This window comes from Eptesicus fuscus, chromosome 17 (genome assembly GCF_027574615.1).
Source record: "Eptesicus fuscus isolate TK198812 chromosome 17, DD_ASM_mEF_20220401, whole genome shotgun sequence".
Classification (NCBI taxonomy): domain Eukaryota; kingdom Metazoa; phylum Chordata; class Mammalia; order Chiroptera; family Vespertilionidae; genus Eptesicus; species Eptesicus fuscus.
The window spans coordinates 43,553,998-43,581,451 of NC_072489.1; the positions used below are offsets into that span (position 1 = coordinate 43,553,998).

Genomic DNA, 27,454 nt, shown 5'->3' on the forward strand with positions numbered 1-27,454 from the left:
AGGCTTCTCGGCAGGGCGGTGCTCAGCCCCGCAGGTGCGGGAAGACCAGGCACAGCAACAGCAGGTGTGCAGCGCCTTCCGGGACTGGGGGAATCTCAGCCTCACAGCTGGGGGTGAAGACTCCGGCAGGTGTGGGGCATCCGCTGCGGTCGCAGCTGGAGCGCGCTCGGGACTATCCCAGCTGGAGGCCATAGGAGGGGTGACTTGTCCGGACCCTGCCCTGAGGACCCCGCCCCACTCCCTGGATTCGGTCCGGGGCAGGGTCCGCTTCAGGCCCAGCAAACCCCCCAGGGGTTGAGCAAGAGTAAACTGCTACTTACTTAGCAGGGCAGCCAATGAGAGAGGATGAAGGGAGGGTGGGGGAGGAGAAAGGAAAAAGGCCAGAACCATTTCCGGGTCAGCCGGAAGTGACCCTGGGCGGGCCGGTCGTCATGGTAGCGGTCGGACGCAAGGCTCGGCGGAGGGAAGATGGCGGTGACAGGCTGGCTGGAGAGTCTGCGGGCGGCCGAGAAGACTGCGCTGCTGCAGGACGGTAATTCGAGGCGCCCCGCGAGTTCCCTCGTTCTTCCCCCAGGGTCCGGCCGTCCGCGCTCGCGCCTCCGGGAAGGGCCTCGGCCTGGGGCGCAGAGCTGAAAGCGTCGCGGCCGCCACCCAAGCCCGGTCCTACATTTGCAGATGAGGAAACTGAGGCCCAGGGAGATGACGTAATTGGAACACGCATCTCTGGACATCCCCTGGTGTCCTGTATACCACCTCGCTCCGCTCGGAGTTGTGTTACTAATAAATAAACACATAATTCCTTTCACATTCGTTATGGCATTTGCTCCGCACCGCTCTCCCGAAAGGCTGTTAAATTTTCACCCCATTTTACAGAAGAGGAAACTGATCCAAGAAGGTTTTAGACCAGTCCCAGATGCCCCAACCAGACAGTGGGACAACTGACCTGGGATCCCATGAACCTCAGTCTTGGGGTTCTATTGCTGAAGGCAGCCTGGTGCCTTGGAAGGGCGGGAGACCTGGGTTCTAGTTACGATTCTGCCATTAAATCACCGGGCTCTCTCGTTGTTCTCTGTACTTGTTTGGACCTCAATTTCCTCATCGGTCAAATGAGCTGGATGGGCTCCCTCTTATCTCTGAGGTGCTTTCCGGTTGTAATGTTGTTTGTAAGTGAACCTCTAAATGTTCCCTGAGTCTTTAGGGGAGACAGCAAGGGCCTGGGGCTGTGCCTGGAAGAGATGGGCACAGGTGTATGGAACCCTGACTTTCACTCTAGGATTGGCCAGTGCAGGCCCTCCTTGTACTTCAAGGTCCCTTCCTGGACCCACTTGGTAGCCAGAATGAATTAGGTCTAAATTCCTGTAGCTTTTAGGTTACCAACTGGGGACTCACCTCCACAGGCAGAGGCCAATCAGGGAAGCATGGAAATTAAAATCAGCTGCTCATTTGCTTGTTATAAACACAGCATCGAGGGAGGCTTTACTATGTGCCAAGGTGTGTATTGGAGCAGATAGAAAAAGACATCGAGCCCGCAACCCGGGCATGTGCCCTGACCAGGAATCGAACCAGTGACCTCTTGCCACACCAGCAGGACCACTCACAGATATTTTTTAACAAAATATCCTACCAATGTACTTAAAAATTTTTTATCAACATACATATATACATACCTATATAATAATTTCATTCTGTGTTAGAATGAAGTATAAATAAATATTTTAAAAATCTTTGGGTAAAGAAGGATATTCTAAATGCAACTTATGGGTAGTAACCACAAAGGAAAAATAGTTGATTGTATAAAAATTAAGCACTTTTGTTTGAGGAAACTCACTTTAAAACAAAGTTAAAAGGCAATTGAAACAATATTTGCAGCATATATGACACATGGCTAATATATATGGCACATGGTTAATATAGACAAAGCTCAATTAGATTAGTAAGAAAAGGATGGGTACCTAAGTAAAATAGGCTAAGGCCTAAACAGGTAATTCACTAGAAAATGACCAGTAAACCCATGGAATGGTATTAACCTTAAAAATATTTAAAGCCATACAAATTATCCTAGTATGGTTATTAGAGCATGGACTTAGGCCTCAAGTGAGTTTAAGCTTGGACCCATCATGTCCTAGCTTTATGACCTTGGACAAGTTGTATGACCTTTAAGCCTCAGTTTTCCTCATTTGTGAAATTCAGGTAATGGGGGCCCATAGGATTATTAAATGAGAATTAAATGCAAACAAAAAACATAAAGTACTTGGCCAGTAGTAAGCACTGCATCCTTACTGGACTGAAGACTGGACTCCAGGCCAGACACCCTCAGCTACTCACAGGCAACACCTTGTACCACTCCTGACAGAAAAACTCCTTCCAACTCTTTGAGCCATCCAAATGATTGAGGATGGTGTGACCTAGAGGCCTGCTGAAAGACATGCAAATTTGGGGGGTGAGTTTCCCCAGAATATATCATATTAGGAACAACTGTAGAAAACAATGTCCCAGAGGAGTGAATTGAACAGGAAAAAAGGCTTGGTAGATAGGATACAATCGCAAGTTTTGGCTAATACTTTGGTTAAGGGCCTTGGTGCTCTTATTCATCAAATGTGTGTTGGACCTGCCTACTGGGCATTAATTCTCTGTTATTAGTCTCACTGAAGAGCCTACCTATATCCACTTTCCCATCTGTAAAAAGGAAGGGAAGGCATAGCCACTTTCACAAAAATGCTCTGATTACACTACATTGATGGAAGAGACAGGATAGGATACTCCCTTGGGTTCTTGCATTCTTTCAATGAAAGATGAATCACTGTTCATCCATTCTTTCAATCAATATTTAGTTGAGCTCCTTCTATATGCCAGGTACTGTGCTTGGTACTAGGGAAGCCATAGGCAGGGGGGGTAAACCCATCTTATCTAGTAGAAGACACAGGCAGTAATCATTCACACAGATGTAAAATCATAACTAAGGTAAATGCTATGAAGAAAACATATGGGCCCTAGCTGGTTTGGCTCAGTGGATAGAGCGTCGGCCTGCAGACTGAAGGGTCCCTGGTTTGATTCCAGTCAAGGGCACATGCCTGTGTTGCAGGCTCGATCTTCAGTAGAGGACGTGCAGGAGGCAGCCGATCAATGATTCTCTCTCATTATTGATGTTTCTATCTTTCTCTCCCTCTCCGTTCCTCTCTGAAATCAATAAAAATATTTTTTTTAAAAAAAGGAAACATGGGGACTAACATTGTGTGGCTATGTGATAGGAATGGCCTAGAGGTGTGCAGAAGGCGGCAAAATGACGCATGGTTAGAGGGAGTACTTAGTTGGGAAGCCCACTTTAATATCCCGAGAATATAAGCTTGGTTTTAGAAACTGGGGAGAGAAAGATAAATATGATATCATTCCTGGGGAGATAGATGCTTTTAAACCTATCATATTATATGCAAATTCTCCACTATGGATATAAATAAAGCATTAGAAAGGCGCAAACAAGGAAGCAAATTTTGGCCGGGGTGATAGTTTAGGAAGACTTCTCAGTGGAAGTGATATTTGAGCTGGGTTTTGAAGACCAAGGAGAAGCTTAACAAATGGAAAGACGTATGGAGCTATGGCTGGTAGAGGATCAGAAGAGCAAAGATACATTGAAAGAAATCTTCAAGAAGGAAGAGAGTCCCAGGACATATCTTAAAGTAATTGATGGGTGATGTTTGGCAGCGAGTGGGAGGCCCTGGGTGGGCTTCTCAGTAAGCCCGAGGCTGTTGGTGCTTCCCAGCTAGACCCCTTGATCTGTCAGGGACAAGGCAAGAGGAGGCTTGGGAGTAAGGCGCTCTCTGCTTTGTGCTTAGGGAGAAGGAAGGTGCACTATTTGTTCCCAGACGGGAAGGAAATGGCCGAAGAATATGATGAGAAGACAAGTGAACTGCTTGGTAAGTGACAGGGTCTCCCAGCAGGCCCTTAGGAACACTTGGGATGACCCAAGCACACACCGCGCCTGAGGCTTGAGGGAGGAGCCCTGCACCAAATGGGGAAGCCAGGGGAGACTGAGGCCTTGGAAGCAAGATTGTTCCTGAGAATAATCTGAGGTCAGGGCTGGGCACCAGAGGTGGAGTGGGAGTTCGTTCCACCAACCAACCCAAAACAAATTAAAGCGTGAGGAGTTTTTCTCAGGTGGGAATGGGGATGTGGAGAATCTGTTGGGAAAAACTTGAGAAAAGGTGAAACTGGAAGTGAACCTTGTAGGCTGAATAGTGGTAAGGGCACGTTTTCACTACAGTTTTTGGTGTGTGTTTTTTTGTTTGTTTTCTTGTTTTTTGAAACCACACTATAAACAAACAAGTATCAGAGGCAGCAGCTTCTGACTTTGCCTCAGAGTTAGCTCTATTAAATATGACAGTTACCTTGGAGAATGAATCAAAGGAAGTAGGGGGTAGAAATGGTAATTTGTAGCATTGTACCTTGTGTTTCTGTAGCTCTTTTCCTTTAAGAATAGGCTCATGAATAGAGGCTCCAGCTTGGATTTCTGGGAATTATTTGATTTGTCCATTCGCTGTTCCCAGGTCTGTACATCAGCATTAACTCACTTCCCAGAGCTAGGTGGCTGGTTCTTTGACCCAGGGCCGGAGGCTGTCAGCAATGGGAGTGAGTCTCTTTATTAAGTTCTACCTGAAATGCTAAGACCAATGATGGAATCATGGACTGGGCTATTTTCTTGTCATTATTCTTGACTTTAATTTCTTCCTGGGACTGATCGACAGGTAGTATTGGTGAGGGAATTTCTTTTTCCCTTTTTCTGACAGCTCATAAATGTCCAGAACTGACAATACAGATTACACTGGTTTGCATTCTCTTAGTCTCCAGTCTTAAAATGTGTGTCCTGCGCATGTTCAGTCACAGAGTGAAGTGTTGATCCCTCCTTATTATGAGCTGCTTGGGCTCTAGTCCCAATTGGTTTAGTCTGGTGCTATTAAAAATCTTGATGTGTTTAGCATATGACACTGATTTGGTGGAAACCAATACAGTAGTAATATCCTCACAATGCATTGTAATTTATAGCACTCCCAGGGGGTGACAGCCTTGGAATGCCTAACAGGGGCGAGCTTATGAAAGCAGAGGTCACGTGGGCTAACCACCACCATCACCAGGCTAGAGACTAGTTGCAGCTCCTCTCCCCCAGCCCCCAGCGACACCTCTCTTCTCCATACAGCGCAAATCAAACAGCTATAGCTGCTGTAAAAACAAACAAACAAAGAAAACCCAGGCCTTTTAGTTGTGCTTGGACATGAATTTAAAATGGAAAAAAAAAAAAAAAGTCCAGGTTTTTTCATTGGTAGCATCCCACATTAACCTGTCACTTCTCTTGGAAAGTAGAGGATAGACAGTGGCCCTCAAATTCCTTTTTCTTAAAAGCAGAAATGGAGGTTCATCAGAGAACATTGTTTGGCTAAAGTTTACCTAATAATGACATTAATACCATCACTTTTATTGGGTACCACACTAAGTGCTTCGTGTGAATTATCTCATGTAATCATCCCCATTACAGCCCGCTGAAGGAGGTCCTGTTGTCCTCATTACACAGTTAAAAAGGGGGTGGGGGAGTTGTAAGAGGTTAAGCACCTTGTTGAGAATCATGTACTGGTTAGCTTCTGAGCTAGGATTTAAACCAGGTCTGTCTGATTAAGAGCCAATGCTTTAGTTCTCAACAACATACTGTTGGGAGTGAGAATATTTAATCCTGTTTTGTTTTCTTCTTACTAAATTTTGCTCTCCTCAGAATAACCTGAGGAGGGGCTGGTGGGAGCAGGACAGAGATGGGCAGAGAGAACCACTGGGCCCTATGAGCAGCTGATCCTTTTTTTACCCATCTCTAACTACCCCCACCCCCCTCTCATCCTCAGCAGCTGCCCTTGCAAAATACTGTTCATTATTAACTTTTTAAAAATATATGTTGATTTCAGAGAGGAAGGGAGAGGGAGAAAAAGAGATAGAAATATCAATGATGAGAGAGAATCGTTGATCGGCTGCCTCCTGCACGCCCCCTACTGGGGATCGAGCCTGCAACCCAGCCATGTGCCCTTGACCAGAATCAAACCCGGGACCCTTCAGTCTGCAGGCCGATGCTCTACCCACTGAGCCAAACCAGGGGGCTCATTATTAACTTTTAAATATAAATACTCCCAGGGCCTGAGCTGACTTTTACTTGTGCATTCTATGAAGTAGAATATGGACAGGGTTTTTGTGGCCATAAATGGGAATAGTTTCCATTTTCCAAGCTAATTATATATATTTGATAATTGGCCAGAGTGGTTTTCTGCTAGAAAAACCCAGAAAGTAATTTACAGAGGAAGACTTGCCAGTGGTGCGCCCGTCTAGGCAGAGTTCCTCCAGTTGGTGTTAATCAGCATAGCAGTGTCATATTTTTTTTCTACCGTCAGTGCTATTCATTCCTACCCCACAATGAATGCTGCATGTAGTCACAGAGGAAAAACCTGAAGGGCCCCACAACACTGATCGGAAGATCAAACCAGCCCCAGAAGAACACAGCATGTCCAGGGGGGCAGAGGCTGAAGGGCAGGCCATCTCCCAACGATTACATTCGGATTACCGGCCTAATCTGCTTTGGTATTTGACCGCCAGCCTAACCACCCCAGGCTGCAGTCGGAGGATATTGAGCACTTTGATTCCCAAGCACTTCACCAGCTTTATAAATGACCCACTCGATTCCCTTCAGCCTCCTCGGGGATGGGACGTGGCAGCTGTTTAATAGCCACATAGCAATGTTGCAGTGTTTTAGGGCAGAAAAGAAGAATCCTGCATCCAGTGTAAGCTGCGGGGAGTATTTAGGAAGGGAGAATGTAATTATCCACATTGGAAATGGGCCAGGGCTTGGAGCTTTGGGGAAAGAGGCCTTTAGGACCTCCACTTCCCAGCCCACCTGAAAGATGGGCCTCCTTTCCGCAAGCAGTCTGGGACATCAGCCTGCTTCCTGCTGACTTAGGAAAAAGCCCCCGGCGCTGCTTCCTTCATGTATTCCCCATCAGACCCTTACAGGGTCATTGACAGTCTCCTTTCCAAGGACTGGCCCTGGCTCAGCCGGGAAGATCTGACAGCGTCCCAAGGAGCCGCCTTGCACACACCAGTTTGGGTTTAACATATAATCAAATCAGAGTGACGGCAGGTGGAAACAGTCTTCTGTTGCCGCAGGAGCTGTCCTTGAGTTCAGGAACAAAGACAGGACAAAGACTGGGGATGTGCACGTGTGCATTCACGCCACGTCCGTGGGGAAAAATAATAAGGACTTTACCACAGTCATTTATTGAATCTTATAAGGGAATGAGTAGGGAGACTTTCTTCTGCATTCTAACAAAGAATTTAGTCCCAAGATTTTTTTGATTTTTTTTTTTAAGAGATGAAATAGCCAAGGGCGCTAAATTCCTGTGACCTGAGTGGCTTTTAAGGTCAGTGGTAAAGAAATGAGTAGCTGATTTTCCTTCTCCTTAGTGTGCTCCTTGGGAAGGCTTCTGTGCAAAATCCTGGAGTCGGAGTTGCTGCTCCTGGCCACACTGGTTCTCAAGCTTTAGGACCGATGATTTAACAAGGCCTGATTAGAGGAGCACCTCACGTGTCTAGCCCCAGGGAGTTAGGTACTCCTCATAAACTGTATTTCAAGTAAGCAAAGCTTTTCCTTTAGAGGCTACAATGTAAAAAGAGAAGTAGAGATACTTTTAAAAAAATGGTACCTTTTAACCTTTTGCACTCGGATGTCGAGTGTGACTCGACACGGTTAGCATTAGAATAAAGGAATCGAGAAAAAAGCAAGCGAGTGCAAAGGGTTAAAATATCATACAAGCTTATTGAACATTTATAGACTATAATTTAGCCTTTTATTAATGATTCAAGTTCTGGACTTGGAGTTAGGGGACCTGAATTTTAGCTTTGGCTTTACAAGTTAGTTTATCTCTCTGAGCGTTGATAATTCCCCATACTCTGTCCCCTGGAGAGTGGTGGCAAGGGAAGAAACACTATTTCTCATTTTAAAGCCACAGGCATTGGACTAGCTGCTTTCTGAGGGAACCTCCACATTTAAGATCTGTGATGACTGTATTTCATTACATAGCGATGCCCTCAGGGTCTAAGGGTGCTTACTTGCCCTCACACTAAATGGTCCCATGTGCTTTGTCGTTCTGACACTGCCCCCTGATGTGAGCTGTCCCCTCATGCTATTGCCAATCTGCCTGGGAAAACAATTCATTTCCTGCCCTATTCTACGTGTAGCATTTTATATACATAGTCTGAGTGAGAATCCAGGAGTGATCTTTCCTACTGAGTGGAGTGAGGTGTGTAGGTCTTGTCACAAGAAGCTGTTGCTTGGAGGCATTTGTCACTTGTGAGTTTGTGACTGTGACAGAGGCCCCAGGAGGCTGGCTTCCAGTTAAGCGAGGTTCTGTATTACATGAATAGATTTGGATATACTCCCGGTCACAGTCCATTCACTTAAAAGAGTAGAAGTATTTGTGTGAAAAAAAAAATTGCCTATAAAGCATATTTCCAAGTTTTACTCTTCCATATTAATTTTCATTATAAACTTGGAAATGTGTTTCTAGGGAGAATTTTTGGCCCTAAGACATAATAAAATCATACTGCAGAATGCAGCAGACCTTGTAAAAGCACATATTCAAGGGAAAATTCTAATTTTACAGCACACTTTTGTGTGCAGCTTGCGTGCCTTACTTAGAGCAGTGAGGGTGTTTTGGTTTGGCACAGCTGCTCAAAAAGTCTCAAAGAAACCCACCGCTTCCCTGGTTTGGAGAATCAGACTATAGCTCTCATCCCCCAGCCCAGAAAAAGCAGCTCACTGGAACAGCTGCAGCAGAATCCCTGGCCCTTCTTGAGCTGTTGCGCTCCTAACAACAGCTTTAGGAAGGCTGCTGGCCTTAAGCAGCACCTGGGCTGCCCAGGCTGGAGTACCCCCAATGCAGCAGGAAGGGAAAGGAGCAGAGAGGCTCCGGCTCCAGAGGGCCCCCCTGCAGTGATGGGCTGCCCCATGACCGCAGCCCTGATGACACAGTTGAGTGGGGTTCCCAGCAGGGCTTTCCAGGTAATGTCCATTGAACTAATTTTTTCACTTACAATTTCCATAATGTATGTTCCTTACTTGAAAAAAAAAAGCTTTATGCAAACATCTGGCTTGTAAAACAAGGTAAATTAGAGATAGCTGTTTACATTGTAAAAGGATGATTCTGCTTCACAAAAAATTCACATTAGATCTTCTATGTGAAGATATACATTTGGACTTACTTTTTAAAAAAAATATTTTTATTGATTTCAGAGAGGAAGGGAGAGGGAGAGTGAGATAGAAACATCAATGATGAGATAGAAGTGTTGATCGGCTGTCTCCTGCACACCCCCAGCTGGGGATTAAGCCGGCAACCTGGGCATGTGCCCTGTCTGGGAATGAACCGTGACCTCCTGGTTCATAGTCGACACTCAACTGAGCCACGTTGTCCGGGCTACATTTGGATTTTCTGATTCATGAGACAAATCTGCCTATCAGTTTCACCCTCTTAATTCATTTTTCCTTTGCACATTTTTAGAGAGGAAGAATGCATGTCAACTCACACATTTTGGGATCCAAATTTTCCCAATTACCAGTAGTTAACCCTTTTCCTAACCCTTCCATCTTCCCCTTTCTGGAAGCCACAACGGGGGTTTCTTATCTCCATGTGGCTTCTTACAGAGCTATATTCCAGTTCCTTTTGTCTGGGCACTCATGATATGAATTTTATAGGTTGTCTAATGTTGAAATGCTCAACTGAGATTTCAGAGTCTGGGAGGTCCCTGCTCAAAAAGCCAGTGCAAAGGAGCCTGTAGCTCCCACTTTTATCCTGTTCCACCTACCTAGTGTGATGTTGATGATTCAGCAAAAAAGAGCAGAGCCCCTTTTTCCCCCATAATTCCATTGCTTCTTTCTCTCCTCAGTAAGAAAGTGGCGTGTAAAAAGTGCCCTGGGAGCCTTGGGCCAGTGGCAGATTGAGGTGGGAGAGCCAGCACCCCATGGAGCAGGGAACCTGGGGCCTGAACTCATCAAGGAAAGCAATGCCAATGTATGTTTATCTATCAGGTGTCTTTGGGAGGGGAGCTGAGTGGGGAGTGGGCTCCCAGCCCTTGAAGAAAGGGACCATGTCTTGTTCACCTCTCATCTCCAGTGAGCCCACCTGGGCACAGTGCTCTAGACATGTTTGCCTGAATGAATACCCAAAGGTTTTTGATGTGGTCATCCCAGGGCAAGGGCTTAAGGCCTGGCATGTCACAGCAATAGAAGCATCAGAGGGAGCTGAGAAGAGCTGAGGGTCTCCCATGTGCCTGTAGCAGAGATTTGCGGGGGGGGGGGGGGGGGGAGGGGGGGGGGGAGGGGGGGGGAGGGGGGGGGGGGGAGGGGGGAGGGGGGGGAGGGGGGAGGGGGGGGGCATCCCTTCCTACCCTCCTCCAGAACAGTCCTGGCATTGAATTTGCCTTCTGCAGCCCATCTTCATGCGCAAGGACACCAAGATGTGTTTCCAGTGGCGGATTCGAAACCTCCCCTACCCTAAGGATGTCTATAGTGTCTGTGTGGACCAGAAGGAGCGCTGTGTTGTTGTCAGAACAACCAACAAAAAGTAAGCAGCATGGTTGACAGTGGCCTGCCTGTTTGAGCAGGGTGGGGTGGGGTTGGACCTGGGTTAGGGCTCAGACTGCTCCCTACCCTGGGTGGGGGGGCGGTGGGCAGAGAAGCCTCTTTCTTCAGCTGAGGGAGGGAGGTAGGGGAGGAGGAGGGCTTCACTAAAACCCCAGTAGGCAATGAATGCGGAAGGGTTTCCTCTCTTCAGGACCAGCTGTAATAATGTAATCAGCTCCATCACGGCAGGGAAACTGAACAAGTGTCTGGTCTAATACCTGGCATATACTGGGGCTCAGTAAATGTTTTTTGAATGAATGAGATGAGGGAATCACCTGGTTATTAACTTATGATCTTAGGTGCTTCTGTGATAAGGTTATTGTGACCTTGACCTCTGGATCCATGGGCTGGATCTAGTCCATTTTGGTGTGGTGCCAGCCTCCCCTCTCAGATCCCTCAGGTCCACAGGCCCACAGGGAAGCAGCATGGTTCCTGGGCTCCCCCAGTGCAGCCCTGGGTCCTGCCTACTTCTTTTGATCCCCCCAAGCCCCACCCTATCACTTTGGCAGGGTTAAGGGGACAGGGAAGGGGTGGAGATGAATGAATTAATTTCAGGATTATTGCTGTACATGCAGCCAGTAGCCCCTGCAGTGGGCCTTGTCTATAAATATAAAGTCATAATAATAAGGGTTTGCGTTTATAAAGCACTTTGAAGCCCTCAGACAAAAGGCACTTTATTCCCGTTATTGTTCTCATCATTAACAGGAGTCAGTGCCTAAAGTGGAATTTAGCAATTTCAGACAACAGAGAAATTGCCTTTAGGAAAACAAACTCCGTACTTCAGCAAGCATTCCCTGGCGTAGGAGGCCTCGGGTCCAAACTGGGAACAAAAGTGCTTCTGATAGCACTTGAATCTGCAGCCCAGCAGTTTGTGGAGCTGGCTGCTGCCTCCCTTTTGTCCCCCAGAGGTCACTGTCGAATACAGATATCAGGCAGAAATGTGATTACCAGGGAATGAGAAGAGAGAGGCTAGCTGGCTCACCAGAAAATTCATCTGAGGACAGATCCTCTGGGTCCCCTCTCCTGTGCGTATGCAGCCATAGGTGGCGCTGTTGGCCAGGAGCTCCATGGCTAGAGGCCCACTTCAGGGCTCAAGGAAGGGGAACATTTTTGAACTGATGGGTGGAGTAGTGCCTCCAACGGGGTGGGGCCAGGGATTGGAGGGAAGATGAGTTTGTCAGTGCCCACTTTGGAGCCAACACTAACCATTGGCTCCAGTGGCCTAGCCTGGCTCAGCTCAGCTTTCCTCGGGTCCCTCTGCTGGGAGGTAGGCAAGAGGGATCGCTAAACCCTTAATCCTGAGCTTAGTGGCATTTTCAACTTCTACCTGGAGTAGTAAAGTATCCTATACTTTTTTTACAACAATTAAACAGAACTAAACGGCTGTTTCTTTGAGCAATGTTTAACCTTCTCAGAATACTTTTTAAAATCTGTTCTCTGATTATCATATCGTCTGGAGGTTGGCAGCGTACATATTTTTATTCTTGTGTTATATATTAACCATTATGTAAGTGTATCTGCAAAATCAGCTTGATGGGCTGACTTGCCAGAAGGTAAATTTAGGCCTGGCCTCAGTGCCCAGGCACTTGCCGTTTCCACTACACCATGGCATCACTCTCTGATTTTACTTCTTCATTCACTGGGAGAGTCTGTGCCTGCCCCAGTTCTAATATTCTGGAATGTGGTTACCAATGAAACCCAGGGTTCCTTTGTCCATACCTGCCTTGTCCCTGAAGAACTGGGCTGGCTACTTTCCTTGAAGGAATTGATTCCAGTGTATCATGTCCTTGGCCAGGTATTGGTGAGGGAAGGAAGAAAGTGCTTTTCCAGGACCCCGGTGCAGCACTGTCTGTTCCTGTTAAGGGAGTTTGTGCAGAAAGAAGGTGCTCAGCCTTAGCCTAGAAGCTGGCAGCTGTACGTAGAATGAGCCAGGGTGCTGGAAGAGGAGGATGGCGGCTTAAATCTGGCCCCTGCCACGTATTAGTTGTAGTATTTGGGGCAAGGTTTCCTCATCCATCACAGGTGAATACTCATACCTACCTCACAGATCGTAAAATTTGATGAAAACGTGTACGTACAAATGGCCAGTCTTAAGCAGATCCTCAACAATTGTTTGGAAATTCCCATGTGAAGGGAGTTTGACTGATTTGACATCGGTGATACTAACACTGTAGGAAGTGTTAATAGACATTGCTAGAAACAGGATTCTGTGTTCAAATAAGTTTAGGAAACTCTGGAATAAACAACCTTTTCTTCGGTAGGACTTTTGAGAGCCTTTAGTATGTGAATGTGTATTGTGACTCTCTAGGAGGGGCTACTATAGGCAGGAATGAACAGTTTGCCCAGAGCCTTGATGTTTAAGAAAGAAAGATTTGCTTACTGATTTTCTAAGGACTGGACTGACTGGAGACTTCTCTTGACTCTTCTGGCTGCCCTGCTTACAGGCGTACAGGGTGCCTCCCGGAGGTGTGTGGCGCATGGCCCATAGGACTGTCCACAGTGGCCCTGTCCTCCAGTGTCTCTCTGAAGACCTGACCTGTGCCCTTTCTCAGTTCACTGCAAGGGAGAATGAGTTGGGAAAAGGCTGGGAATGGGGAAGGTGATACAGTGGGAAGAGAGTGATGGGGTGTGGCAGGTCATTTCTGAAATAGCCGAAAAGGAGCTGTCCTTTTGGCACACATGAAGAAAGGGGCCTATTCCAGCCTGTTGGACTGGCACCAGCGGACTGCAGATTTATCTGGGACAGCGCCTTTATTTGAGGAGGAAGAAACTGAGGCTCAACGCTAAATGGCCTGCCCTCCTGAGCCTTTGCTTCCACCGGTCTTTTGAACACTTCTGAGATTCAGAAAGAAACACCACCGTGTGTTAGAAAGAGTGCTGCGGAGAACTGCAGGGTGGCCGGATCCCTGGGGAGCCCACCTCCCATATCTGCCCCCTCCTTGGACAGGTGCAGGGAACTTACACCAGGTCGTCTGTTACTTGGAAGGTGGGATGTGGAAAGATGGAGGGGTCAGACTTGGGGGATTATCACTTGTTCTTAGATTGTCTCCATGTACCAGTTCTGTGACTTGGGCAAGATACCTAACTTTCCTGTGCCTCGGTTTCCTCTTCTGTAAAAGAGTGTAGAGGTAGTAGTAAACCTGAGAAGGTTGTTTTGAGGAATCAATGTGTAGAACAGTGCCTGGCACAGATTGAGTATTAATAAATGTCACCTCTCAGTGTATGGCCGAGACTGAGAACAAAGAAGGGAGATGAAAATGGGGAGGAGTGTTGGGGCGTCTGCAAAAAGCCCAGGAACCACCTGCTATTAAGAGTTTGGCTTTTAACAGAAATACAGCATGGTCTCTTCAGGCAGTGGCACGGCCTTGTTTCTTCTTCATCCTTCAAATCCTGAGGCTCACAGCTCAGGGCCTGGGACACAGCTGATGCCTAAGAAATGTTTGCTGCCTGAGGCTAAGTATTTTGGCTTCTGCAGAAGTACCGTGGGTCTCTGGTCTCTCTCTAGCCCAGGTGCTGGTGAGAAAGTCAAGTGCTGTTCCTCTTACGGCAAACCCCAAGGTCAGGGAATGGGGGCGGGGGGCTGCCCCTTGAGGAGAGATGCCCCATACTCCCTTGAACACTGCCAGTCAGGAGCTTCTAAGGAAAAATTTTTAACTTCAACTAATAAACTAAACCCATCAGAATAGACTCAAAACAAAGCTGAGTTTCCAAACCCACTGCTTCCAATCCCCTAAGCTCGTGAAAGATGGTGAGTATAGGACAGAGGAGGAGGCAAGCCACACACTTCAAGCTCCCTTAGATCTTGTTGCCATTGCCATGAGGCCAAGCTCCAGGATTCTTTTACTGGTCCCATTGCCCCAGCCTGGGGCATGTAGCTTGAGAGTGCCCCTCTGAGGATGCACAGGAGTGTCCCTGTCCCACCGGCACACAAGGCAGGTCCGCAGAAAGGACGTCCCGGTGCTAGTCTACAGGGCAAAGCCTTACACAAGCCCCTTGGGTTCGGCTGGGCTGCATGTGCCTGAGCTGCTTCTCTCCCAGTTCTGTTTCTGTGTATATTTGCAAGGAAGATGTTAACACTTCCTAACAAGCCTTTGTGTTCATCTAATCTTTGCTGTTTAACCTTTGACTCCCCCCTATTATCAGTGTCTGCCACCTTTGCTGGCCAGACCAAGGGCCCCAGGAAAAGACCTCAGCCTGGGCTGGCTAGGAAGAGGATGAGGCCGGCATTCCACTCCAGTTTGCAGGCAGATGGATCACCTTTCCCTGGGGCAGAGCTTTGGAAAATAAAGCAAGCCTATGGTGCCATTAGGACCTCCCAGCCCCCACTCCTTTTGAACTGTCAGCCTTTAAGTAAACATTCTTTTCCTGCCATGGGTCCCAGCACCTTGGTGGGGAGTGGGGAACCTGGGAGGAGAGGGGCCTTGAAGAGCCTCTGCTAAACTAAGGGATTTGGGCAGGGAGAGTGGGGCAAAAGTGCTACATTGATGTCAACTCTGAGTCCCCAGGGCATCAGGGCTTTTGAAGTGGACTCAAGGTAGCTGTCACCACAAGGACCAGGCTCCTCTGAAGTATTAAAAGCCCCATCCTCCCCAGGCCCCTCACTTGAGTGTTTGTACCTGCCTGCAGCGTTTCCCTTCCCAACCCACACATCCTGGCAGCAGCTGTGATGCTGTGCTTGGGTGACAGGTCTGGCAGCCACTGACCAGAGCCTAGCTACACTTCCAAGGAAAATGCCAAAAGGGCCTATTGCTAGAAATGAGTAGGCCATTCTTTGTGCTCTGGTGTGATAAGCACCAGACCAGGAGCAAGGAACGTCAGTCCTGACCTGTGCCAGCAAAGTAGTGCAGAGCCCCAGAGATACAGCTTCCCTGGTAGCTCGATGGTTTGGCCTGTCAGGGAGCTTTCTCCTGTGTGTACTTCCCTCTCTGGCCTACAAGTAGAGTCAGCTAATAAGGCCTTAAGAGACCCCAACAAAGGAAAAGGTAGCTGAGGTCTTCATTGGAAGTTGCATGTAAATGGCAACTGTCAGTCCTCAGCTTTGGGGAATTGCCCCAGATGTCTTTATTCTGTCCCTGGTTAGCACGCATGTTCCATTTGCTTGGGATACAGAGGAAGGCTGGTTTGCTCGAGCTATCTGCATATTTGTCTTTGGTAGTCCTAAACCTGAAGTGTGAGTCACTAATCCCTGGTTAGTCAAGGAATCATGACCAGTTCTGCTCTTCTGCTGGACTGGCCGTAAGGCCTTTCGTTCCTTTCTTCCCAAGGCCACTAAGCTCCAAAATACTGGTGTTCCAGCTGGCTTCCCTTCTTCCTCGCTGGCTGTTGGAAGTGTGAGAGAACGATGTAGAAGCCTAGCAGTACAGGGCCTGATGCCAAATTGCTGGAGTCACCTTGTTGGGTGTACCCATGACCTCTTTGTCCCCACAGGTACTACAAGAAGTTCTCCATTACTGATCTGGACAGATACCAGCTACCTCTGGATGATTCTTTGCTGAGCTTTGCTTATGCCAACTGCACCCTGATCATCTCCGTAAGATTTACCTAGACGTCTTAGCCACTGCGTCAGGGAGAGCTTCCCTCTTTCCCTGCCCACTTCCCATTCCATAGGAGTCCCCAGTTCTAGCCTTAACCCGTGGGGTGTACTTGCTATAGAACAGGCATCTCTGTTTCAGCATGGGGAGAGCAGGATGGGGGCTCAGGGAGGAATCTGACAGCTAGAAGAGGATAGAGGGTGATGGGGAGGGATGGAAATCACAGACTAGGGTTCTGGTTCAAGGCCTGCTCCTACTTAGCCATGTGACCTTGAGCAAACCATTCAACCCTGTAGGCCTCAGTTTCCTCATCTTTGAACAAAGCGATCAGAAGGGGCCCTGAGTGTGTGTGTATGTGTGTGAAGTGGAGGGGAGGGCAGAATGTGACTGAATTATGTCCTTTCTGGCCCCATCTATAGTACCAGAAGCCAAAGGAAGTCCTGGTGGCCGAGTCAGAGCTGCAGAAGGAGCTGAAGAAGGTAAAGATGGCCCACAGTGATGGGGACTGTAAGACCCAGTAGTGGACCCGAGCCTGCACCTCCGGCATGGAGGGTGAGTGAGCTCTTCTGTCACCTGTAAGACTCACAGCCTGGGCCTTTCTGGCACAGGGGCAGCCTCTTCTCTTCAGGAGCTCTACAGGCTCTGTAAGAACTGGCCCGGGGCACTCCTGGCCCCCTGCGTCATGGTCTTCTCTCCTGAGTAAAGTTCTGAGTCACTGTGGGAAGATTGCCCTCTTGTCCACTTCTGTCTGCTCCTACTCCCAGAGAAGGTGCTGGTGGCGACACTTCCTTCTCTACCCTAGGGACCTTCCACGGCCAAACGGGTGGGTGGTCAATGAGAGGGTTTCCTGAAAAAAAAGGAAACCTTTGTTCTTTGCAACACTGAGCCATGAGGCTGGTCTTACCCTTTCCCAGCGTGTACATCCCCAAATTTGAATCTGTTGTCCCCTCTCCCTTGGGCCTCCCCAGCAAGTCAGGAACCAGATCTTTGAACAATTAAGCTTTATTTTTACAAAAATGAATACTGTAGCATGTCTCAACAGACGGCCTGAGGCTGGGCTAGCTGAGAGCTCACTCGAAACTGCTGGGTTCCCTTTATCCTTTCCTAGTTTCAAAGGGAGACCAGCCCACAGTGCCCCAGGAATGAGTCCCCAGCCCCAACAGCTTGGCCAAAGGTGGGGTCTGATTGAGGAGGTGGGGGCTGGTGCCAGCAGGGGTATTAGCAGCCACACCCTCCTTCCAGGAAAAGGGCAGAGAGGGGCCACTGGGAAGGCGGGAGCACCTCACCTCACTTAAGCTATCATGGCTCTATGAAGGGGTGAGGTGCGGGCGGGGGTGCCTCTCCAGGCCAGATCCTTGCTCTGGCCGACAGGAAAGCAAGATCCTGTGGGTTCAGCTTCACTCTCCCAAAGCAGCAAGTCTCTTCTCTCCAACTGGTTCTTGGGAAAGGCTGTATCTCTGGGTAACCCGAGTCCCAGGAGTCAGCAGCCTTTGGCTTAAGTGCTCAAGCACTGTGGTTGCAGGTCTGGGAGCACAGGCACGGGTGGGGAGCATTATCACTGCACCCTCCAAGCAAGAGAGGTCCCTGAGTAGCTGGCTTCCCTGGCCCACAGCTGGGGTGGCCCTGCCTGTCACGGGTTTTGAAAGTCCAGGACATGAAGGTTGTAAGACAGCGCTGCATAGAGATGCTTGGTGGTGAAGCGCAGGCAATACACCGGACTGCTCAGGGGTGTCGACGTCAGCGGGAAGGCCTGCAAGGGAGGGCACAAGAATGACAAGAGTGGCCCAAGTGGGAGATGGGGGAGCCCGAACCCAGGACTCCCAGGTCCAGTGCAATGGGCCAGGTGCATTGTGGGCTTCCTCCACCTCTCCAGGCACACCCACACTCAGGTGCAGCCCATAAACCTGAGTCCTGGTCCGGGAGGCGTGCATGAGGTAGGCGGGATGCTTACGTGTAAGCAGGCTCTTTGGCGCCGGTCCCACAATCGTACAACCCCGTAGTAGGAGGAACCTGTGGCCAGCAAGTGGTTCCCATCTGTCTGCAAGCAGTACAGGGTGCTGTCGTGGGGCTCCTCCCACTCCATGACACACTTCCTGTCCAGGAAGAGGCGATACAGGGGAGCTTCAGGATGCCCACCCTCCAACCCCACTTCCCCATTCTGGCTGGGAGAGAGAGGCTGAATCACCCAATTCTTTAAAAAGCAGCCTCAGGGGGAAAGCCTCCTCAGTAAAGGTCTCTTTCTCATCTCATCAAACTCCAGACCCCAGGGTAGCTTATGCCCTCATTTGTGTTTCACATGGCTGACTACATGTCACAGGACCTGTAAGGCCTTAGAAAGGTAGAAAGGCTGGGACGGAATGCTGAGGGATGGCACCCTCACAGCTCCCAAAGCTCTGATCAGGTCCTGGTGGCTACAATCTGCCAGGCCTCGGGGCCAAAACTGCCCAAGGTGGGGAGTCCAAGCTTGATCTGACCTTGCCGGCTGCTTCCTACCGGTCCCTACTGGTCCCTGACATGGAGTCTGTACCTCCTCCCACCGAGACTGGCACAAGGTCTCACACCACTTGTCCTCCTGCCCAGCACACTCACCTGACACTGGCTCGGAGGTCCCAGTATCGAACGTAGGTGTCATAGCCACAGGACAGGAGCGTGAAAGGGGACTCATACATGAGGTCCAGCACCCCAGCCCCTGGGGGAAAGTCACTGCCCAGGTGCGTCATCAGCTGCCCACTGGGGAGAGAGAAGGGGCAGAGGATGAGCCACTATCCCACCTTGGCCCAACAGATTCTTTGAACCTCCAAATGGCTTCAGTCCCTAAGGAAATGCAGCTCTCCTTCCTGAGCTAGAATTAGACTCCCTTAGGAAGGGGGGCTGAGGGAGGAGATGCCCTAGACTCCCTTCCCTCCCATCCCAGGCCCTCCCCCCAGCTAAAGGCCTCAATCAATCACCATCAGCCCCTCCATCACACCTGCACACTGACCACCCGCCACCCAGCCTCTCCTCCGCAGGAGGATGAATGGGCCTTGCTGGAGGGGTTGCCCCCCACCACACACACACACATACACACACACACACACACACACACACACACACACACACACGTTACTTTATACTCCTTGATCCTGCAGGTCATGCAGTTCTGAGCTGCCTGAGTCCAATGCCTTAATTCCCGCCTGTAATCTGGGGCTCAAACCTCATTGGGGATAAAGACCACACAAAGGGAGAAGGGGAGTCCCAGGAGAAGTTAAAACAAGTAAACACCTTTGTGTCTGGGGAGAGAAATCGCTGAGAAAGCAGCTTAGCGGGCTGGTCCCTGGTGTTCCTGGCCAGGCTGGCCCCCAGCCCGGGGCGAGCACGCCTCTGTGATCACAGCCCCCAGCCTGCTGGGCTCCAGCTTGCTCCCCCACCCTCGCCCCTCCCGGTGGCCAAGAGCAGATTACTGAGAAGAACAATTTCTTTGTGACTGTGTAATTCCCTCCGTGACCGCGGCAGTGGGCAGACCCTTCGCCTAATGCCAGACCCCTAGCAACCATGTAGGAGGGCCTCCTGGCCCTAGCAACTACCCCTCAACATCAAGTGCACCCGCTAATCCCTATGGCTAGGGGACGGGTAGGAGCAATGAGTTTGCAGAATGACTGGGGGAAATGAAGGAGAAGAGGGGCACCCTCCAGACCCCATTCCTCAGCTTCAACCAAAAGATGCTGGGCTCTCCATACGCCGGGAAGAACAAGGCCTTGGATACTTCCCAGGGACGCACAGGTAAGAAGCTGGGCATGGAGTGGGGAGGACTTTGTGATCACACCAGCCCAGCTTTGGCTCAAACAGTGTTAATCAAAGGGGTTAAGGCTGATGGGGCTGCCAGTCACATGTGTGAATGTGGCCCTCAGCTCTAGTCCTTCCACCTCACACAGATGCTGCCCCTCTTCAACCCTTCTCCCCACTGGAGCCACCATCTTCCCTGAAGGCTGACGGAGTAAAGGAGGAGGCTGTGGGCTCCTCTCTGCCCACTCTGCCTTTCCCCTGGAGCCCTGGACAGAGACGTGACCCCCAGCAAGGTACACTGTTGCTGTCTGGTGGGGGGCGAGGCCCTAAGTCAGCACCCTGTCCCCCAGCCTCCTTCCCAGGGAGTAACACAGGAGAAGCCTGTGTCGGGAGAGGGATGTCGGGGAGAATCCCGAGAAGGATCAGGCAGAAAGCCCTCTCTCCAGATCAGCATCTCCCAGAGATCACGGACCTGGGCTCCCAGGAAGCCCTTGCCTTCCCAGATGGGTCACTAGCCATGATTCCCCCAGGCTGGGCAGGCTGGAGCCCTGCAAGCGGCTGGTCTCTCTTCCTCTCTCTCACGGGCACACGTGCAGATGTGTGCACACTGGGCAGGGGCTGTTTTGCTCCACGGTTCTCCCTCTCCTTCCAGATTGGAGGCCCTGCCCCTCCATTAGTGAGGCCTTCAGGAGTGACTGGGGAGCTCTCCCCTTTAATCTACAGAAGTAATTTCATGTTTGTCTGTTTGAAATAGAAGATGAAAGGCAGTAAGGTTGGGGGTGTAAAGCTCAGCATGGCTCCACCTGCCCACCTCTGGTCCCAGGGTTGAAAGGGGAGGAGAGCTGGGCATCCATGGCTAGGCAGGGTCAGCAGCATAAAGGCCATAACCAAGTTGTCCTGCCCCAGCGTCTGAGCCACCACCGGAAAGTGTCATGCCACAATGACACTTGCTTATCTGCAATAAGAAACACAGAACTCTGCCCTGCGGGGGAGACCCAAGGGCAAGAGTGAGCTTCAACCCCTCGGGGCCAGGACAAGTCCCGAAAGCCCGTCAGCCAGCCCAGCCTGGCGAGGGGCTGAGGAGTTGTATTTCTGCTGCACGCCTCTCCGATTCTCTGAAACGGCCACACACACTTTAAATGGGCCAATAAAAAGATACAATTTCTCTTGTCTCTGGGCCTGCACCCTCAAGGCTCTGTTGTGCAGTGCTCGTGAGGTTAAGTTCAGAACATAAACTGACACACCACGCTCTGGGAAATGGCCAGTCTCTTCCAATAGCGGCCCAGCAGTGCCGTAGGAGCCCTGCTGGGGTTTTGATTTGGGAAAACAAACAGAAATGGCACCGTGGGCCCTTTGTGGCCTCTACCCCAGGACCAATTTAACTAGACAACTCTAGCTTAACTGCTGTGGTGGAGGGAGAGAGCCGGGCTGACAATAGCCCCAAACTTTGCGGGGTGGGGGACAAAGCAAGCTGTCTTGTCTCGTCAGCCCCTCCTCCGAGCTCCTTTTCTTACTGCAAGTGTATTTTTGTAAAAAAAAAAAAAATTAGATTGCAATTTGTATAACATGGTGACCCCCAAATTCAGATGTTTCACCCCCTTTCTTTGGAAAGAATGTTAAGAATGCCTCTGGGCCTATCGCTGTGGGGGGCGCGAGGGGGTGCATTGCCTTGGCTGTGGAACAACTTGTGTGGGAGCAGGGCTGCCGCTCAGAGCCCCGGGCCAAGACAGGAGCAAGGGCAGGGTCTGTCACTATAGAAGGCCAGACAAAAAGTCCATTCCCTTCCAACTCCTGTGCACAAAGCCCGGGCCTCCAGGAGCCGCTGAGGGCTGCGGGGGCCTCCACACCCAGCCTCCCCCAAGGATGACTCCAACAATTCTCTCTCGACCCAGGAAAAGATAAAGACAGATGGGCCGCCCGCCCCTGTGATCCTGATGAATGCGACCAGGCATGGAGGACAGCCTGAAGGAAATGTGTTCGCAGCCTGGCTATGTGGGGCCTCATCCCAGGGACCCCTGAGGAGGGAAATCAGGTCTCCCTGGCCCAACCCACCCTGCTGCTCAGGCAATTGCACTGATGCTGGAGGGAAGTGGGAAGAAAGAGAGGAACTTCAATAGGGAGGAGAAAAATGTAAATAAGACACTGATCCACCCCCACCCCATGACCATCTTTATGGGGAAAATAACAGAAGGTAAGTGCTATCCCTGAATACCCGGATGTCTGACCTGGGAGGGGCCCTGAGCACCAGGCTAGAGTCGAGCAAAGTAGGGCAGGCTCTGGCCGAAACACCCCACAACCCCCAGTCTGGGCCCTGAAGAGCCAGGAAGCCTGGTACCCTGCTCCCCTCTCTTCTTTCTTTCCTCCCTTCCTCCCTCCCTCCCGCCTGCCCGAGTCCTCTCATCTCAGCCTCTGGACACTTCCCCTGCCTGGTCGGCCTGAGCTCCACCATACCCATGGCCCATAGAAAGTCCTCCTGTGCTAAATTGCCCTGAAATACCCCCTGGCTCCCACCTGCCCACCCACAAGGAAGCCTGTGGCCCACACACCATTTTACAGCCACTATTAATGTACTGGGTTTCTGGTGATGTTCCCTGGAGATCCTATGGGTGCTCATTCCTGAATCTGTTTGGGGGTGAGGACACGCCATCTTGCATGTGCTACCACAAAATGCAACAATGGCTTTTGGTGGAGGAATGGAGGGGAGGGTGACAAACAGTTCACCTTTCTATATATCTTCTATTCCCAGGAGATAGATGGCCTACAGGTGTAAGCTGGGCCCAACATGGTTGCTAAGAAAGTGGGAGGTTTTTCCCTCCCTTCCCTCTTTCCTTCCCCTTCTTCCTCTCTTCCTTTCCTTGACCAACAAACATTTACTGAGCACCTTCTGTACACAAGGCACTTTAGGGAGATGCGAAGTTGAGGGAGAGAAGTCTGTTTTGTATCCAACTACCAATACAAGGTGTGACCTTGTAGGCACCAGAAAGAGATGAAAGAAAGTTTTATAGGGGCGCAGATAAGAGAACATTGTTGGCTGTGAGTACTGAGCAATTCTTCAGTGGGTGACAGACAAAGACATTAGAGAGGGGATGGCCTAGGTGAAGGACCAGCAACAACAAAAGTGCAGAGCGGGACACCTGGTTAGCAATCTGGTTTAGTTAGAGGCTTGGGTCTTTGAGGGGGGCAAGTTGGTATGACCTGGTTCCCAGGCCACGGTGGGCAGACTGCTCAGCTGCCATGAACGCCAGGTGTGGCAGAGAGCTGCAAAGCTTCTGAGCAGGGAGTGGCTGTCCTAGTCCAGCCCTCTGGTGGGAGAGCAAGAGAATCAAGAGGCAGATAGGTCCCACGAAGTGGTGGAGATGAGAAGCCCATGAATGCTTCGTCTGCCCCAGCCCTACCAGGTGAGAGGGAAGGGTCCTTGCCAAGCACACAGCCTCTCACATGCATGTGTGTACGCGTGCATGGCGCCCAGCACCCGCCCATGCACACGTGTTCAGACACAATGGCTCAAAGGCCAGGCAGTCCACTTTGTACTGCTAACAAGGGGACCGTAATTACAGGAAGGGGCAGCGGGCAGATAAAAGGATACAAAATTTCAACATCTGTTGCCATAAAGGGATAAGGAGAAGTGAAACGCAAAGTATCAGTTTGGTGTCAGTAGGCAGAGAGCCAATTTCAAAGAGTTCAGGAGGACAGAGGGGACAAGAAAGAAAAAGGAAAGGGGGGGAGGAGGTGGCATAGAAAGAAAGAAAGAAAAAGAAATTACAGGGTTCCTTAAAGAGGTAAAGAAAAAAGAAAATGAAAAAAGCTGTCAGTAATACTTTCAAAGGAGAAGGCAGGTACTTTAAAGAGGGGCAATTCCCATAATCAGCCTGACAGAGGGCCAGGCCCCCTGCCTGGGTGGAGGCGGAGGGCCTGGGGCAGAGACAAAGCCACACCTGGCCAGGATGGGCACCAATGTGCCCTCAGAGCAGCCCAGCCTGCACTCAGGACACTAGTTCCTCCTACACATGGTGAGATAGGCTGCAGCTGGGCGCCCTTGCCATGCCAAACTCCAGTAGATGGCTTGAAATTCAGCTCCTGTGCTCAGTCCAAGGTCCCAAGATAAAGTTCCCAGCCCAAAGGAGGCTTTACCACCAGGCCACACGGTGGCTGACAAGGTGGCCCTATGAGTGTTCTAAGAGCCACCAACTCTAGCCACAGGGGTCAGGATCAGGGTGGGCTTCATGATGGAGGTGCTATTTATGCTGAAGTGTGAGCAGGGTTTCAGGAGACAGAGAAGGGTTAATCCAGGCACCAGTGTCAGATGGAGCAAAGGCCCCGAGGGCCCCTGACAGAATGTGAGAAGCCTGTCTGCCCAGCCTTCATTGAGAAAGGAGACTTGGGGGCTTGAGGAGGGAAACGGAGGAGTGATGGGGTACTGGGGATGACCCTGGCCGGAAGAGGAGATGAGGATGAGTGCAGGGGTCATGCCGATGGTCATGCACACGGCAGCACAGTGCCTAGCCAAGGACTCAAACCCTCAGGGCCCTAGGAGTAGTAGCCAGGTCACCAAAGTCCACCCCTTCCCTACCTGACAGTCCCCAGGCTTAGAGCTATGGCTGGACCCACTATGACACCTCCAGGTCTCTTCATCCTGTTGCCCGGCTGCCCACCACCACCAGGGTGACCATTGTGCCCTGCTCTCAGGGCACCAACGCTAGATCCAGCTCAAATGCCCCTTGGCAGAAAAGTATAACCCACAGCAAGAACAAGCCCTGGGAGAGGGGTGTGTGTGGTATCAGGCCAGTCAGAGACCCCACCCCCAGTTTTCCATCAGGTGGGAGGCAGTCCCCACAAAGACAACACCTTCCCTGGGGCCTTGCCATTGGCCTGACTCAATGCTTGATTCCTCTACACCTCAGGCTCAGGAACAGGATGGCTCTGGCACAGTACCTTGAAGCTTGATGGGACCCCAGGGCCTAGCTAAGGACACTTCAGTGGTTGGCTGTTCGCACTGTCTGTCAGGATGGAGTTCCTGAGGGCTGGGGACTGGGCCAGACGACCATCTATCCTCAGGAGCAGGTTGGATAAGGACTCCATCTTTCTCTCTGCCTGGTTCAGACAGGTTAGAAATCCTAGCCTTGGGCCCAGTCCAGGGTCCCGAGCTCCAGGAGAGAGGAAGGGAAGGGGGGACACCAAGTTCCTTGACATCTAGGCAATGGCTGTGTTCCACAGCTGCCCTCTGACCTGTGTGCTCCAGCCAGGACTTCCCCTTTCCTAGCCCCTGGGGAGAACCGTCTCCAGGAGTCCTGATGGAATGAAGGGCGGAGGGTGTCATGTGACCTTGAAAGGGGTCCCCAGGCGTTGTAAGTAGCCTAGGCTGCCTGAGGAAGCACTGATACTCAGCAGGGCGCCTACACTTCCAAGCTAGGTCCCAGACCACCATCCTGAGGGCAGCCCCTGGAGGGGTGATGCTCAGAGCAAAACTGCCCCTCCATACTCCTCCCCCCAAGTCATTGCGCACATAAAAGGAAATCCCAGTGCTCCTCAAGTTTCAGCAGTGACAGGTTAAAAGCAAAAGAATCCACCCAGCACTGCACACCGCCCCGCCGCTGAGTCCTGCCGGCGATGTCGCTCCACCTTCCAGATTGGCCTGTCAGTCAGGCTTTGGCGTTATTGAAAGATCAAACTCTGTCCTGCCTGTTCATTACCTTAATCCTATTTTCTACATGGCTTTATTATCTGCTCGGGCTTCTCTGGGAAAGACAGCTACACACAGTCATCCTGTCCATCCATTTCCTCCCACCAAAAGCAGATGCTTCCACCAGGGCATGGTTCCCTGGACGCTGCGCTGGGTCCTCCAAGCCTGGCTGCTCAGTGGTGAGGGGAGTTATGGGGGCTAGAAAGAAGGCAATGCCAAGTGACACCCATTGGCAGGCTGGCCAGAGGGTGCAGTGGCTGCTGCTTGTCTGGTTCCAGTGAGAATCGAGGCCATAACTATCTTGTACCCATTTTCATTTGGGTTCTTTCTGGGTTCTGTAAAAACTGTGTTTGGGATGAGTGAGACCTAGGGATTTCATAAGAGAATGCCATTCAAGGATTGGTGCCTCAGAACTCTATCCTGATCATAAATCTGCCCAGGCATTACCCTCCCCCGCCCCCCGCGCGTACGCGCGCACAAACACACACACACACACACACACACACACACACCGCCAAGGCAACTACAGGCAAAAGAGGCCACTCGAAGATTGCTCAACCTCAAAATAAAGACGGGCCATGGCGGTGCGCCACCCCCCCCACCCCCACCCCCACCCCCACCTTGCTGGCTTGTCCACCATCCTGGGCCCAGGCCAGTGATGATGCCAAAGACCAGGTCCAGTAACACTGGCCTTCAGCAGAAAAGCCCATCTTTGTGACTTACAGCCTTACTGTCAAGAGCCTTCTCTAGGCCATGAGGTCAGCATGTTTACCCTCACTCTCCACTGGTCATAGGCCACAAATATTTAAAGGGTGAGCCTCCACAAACTCCAGGTACCAATGTGGGACACAGCTGGGCGTGGGTAGGAAGAGAGGGAAGGAGACAGTTTAGAGTGGCTGACTGACCCCAAGGTGACAGGCATTGTGTGGGTACTTCTTAAAAAAAATTTTTTTTATAATGGTTCTATTAAGTAGGGATAATTAAATCCCATTTACAAATGTGGAGGCTGAGGGTCAAAAAGGACCCCCAGGTCATAGAATTAAAAGCAGAGTCAGTGCTAGAACCCAGGTCTGTCTGACCACAGTCTGTGCTCCCTCTGTCGTTCCTCGCAGCCTCCCCATCACACATCACAGGAGGGGCTCCTTCCCCAGCCCCGTTCAGATACAAGAAGTTTCCAGTAGCACGAGTTTGGCAGAAGGAGCCATGGGAATAACCTTCACAGACTGCAGGAACTCCAACATCCAGGAGCTACAGAGGAGTCCTTGGAAGTTTTAGCTATGCTGGCAACAGTGAGATACAATCAGCTGTAGTAACGAAAGTAGAAGATTTGGAATAAGGGCAGTGATAGCACCCGCCACTCATCAGCCCACACCTATGTTCAGTACTCAGTTATCAACACCCCATTTTAAGGGGGGGTCAAACCAGATAAATCAGAGAAACTTTCAGGTGAGAATGGTCCTGAAACAGGCACGAGACCAACACTCGAAGATTACTCAACCTTCAAGGTATCGTGTACCCATTCTCATTTGGGTTCTTTGCTATTCCTCTCTTTCTTTCTTGCTGACCAAACCCTGATTATGTGCCTTTCTCCTCCTCCCCCACTGCCAATGTGCATGGTGGGAAGCTGAGCTCCTCCCCAGGCCTAGAGGGGGATCTTGACTGGTCATTCCATTTCCCTTGACGGAGTTGGATTTAGGGTGAGTGCTAGAATACACGTTCAGCTCACTAAATATAACAGATCAGCTTGGGGGCTCCTAGGAAGGGCTTCCTCATCTTAAAAAGGGA

The 27,454-nt window shown here is 50.5% G+C and overlaps 2 protein-coding genes across 4 annotated transcripts in view; one reads left to right on the forward strand and one right to left on the reverse strand.

Moving 5' to 3' along the window:
* Positions 1-407: 407 nt before the first annotated feature.
* DPCD (deleted in primary ciliary dyskinesia homolog (mouse)) lies at positions 408-16,951 on the forward strand. Of its 2 annotated transcripts, XM_008144206.3 has the most exons (6): positions 408-532; positions 3,831-3,911; positions 9,961-10,085; positions 10,504-10,637; positions 16,124-16,226; positions 16,647-16,951. In XM_008144206.3, the coding sequence occupies exons 1-6, from the start codon at positions 469-471 to the stop codon at positions 16,746-16,748; spliced, it is 609 nt and encodes a 202-aa protein (XP_008142428.1). In that variant the 5' UTR covers positions 408-468; the 3' UTR covers positions 16,749-16,951. The 2 variants fall into 2 exon arrangements, with proteins under 2 accessions (XP_008142428.1, XP_028005098.1); XM_028149297.2 differs by lacking the exon at positions 3,831-3,911.
* A 262-nt stretch (positions 16,952-17,213) lies between these two features.
* The window catches only part of FBXW4 (F-box and WD repeat domain containing 4), an 80,728-nt gene continuing 70,487 nt past the window's right edge, over positions 17,214-27,454 (reverse strand). The window contains exons 7-9 of one of the 2 annotated variants that reach the window (XM_054728931.1): positions 18,817-18,957; positions 18,179-18,320; positions 17,214-17,977 (exon numbers count right to left, since the gene is read on the reverse strand). In XM_054728931.1, coding sequence (XP_054584906.1) covers positions 17,858-17,977; positions 18,179-18,320; positions 18,817-18,957 — 403 coding nt within the window. In that variant the 3' untranslated portion in view covers positions 17,214-17,857. The remainder of the gene's footprint in view (positions 17,978-18,178; positions 18,321-18,816; positions 18,958-27,454) is intronic. The other variant, XM_054728932.1, reaches the window with a different exon arrangement.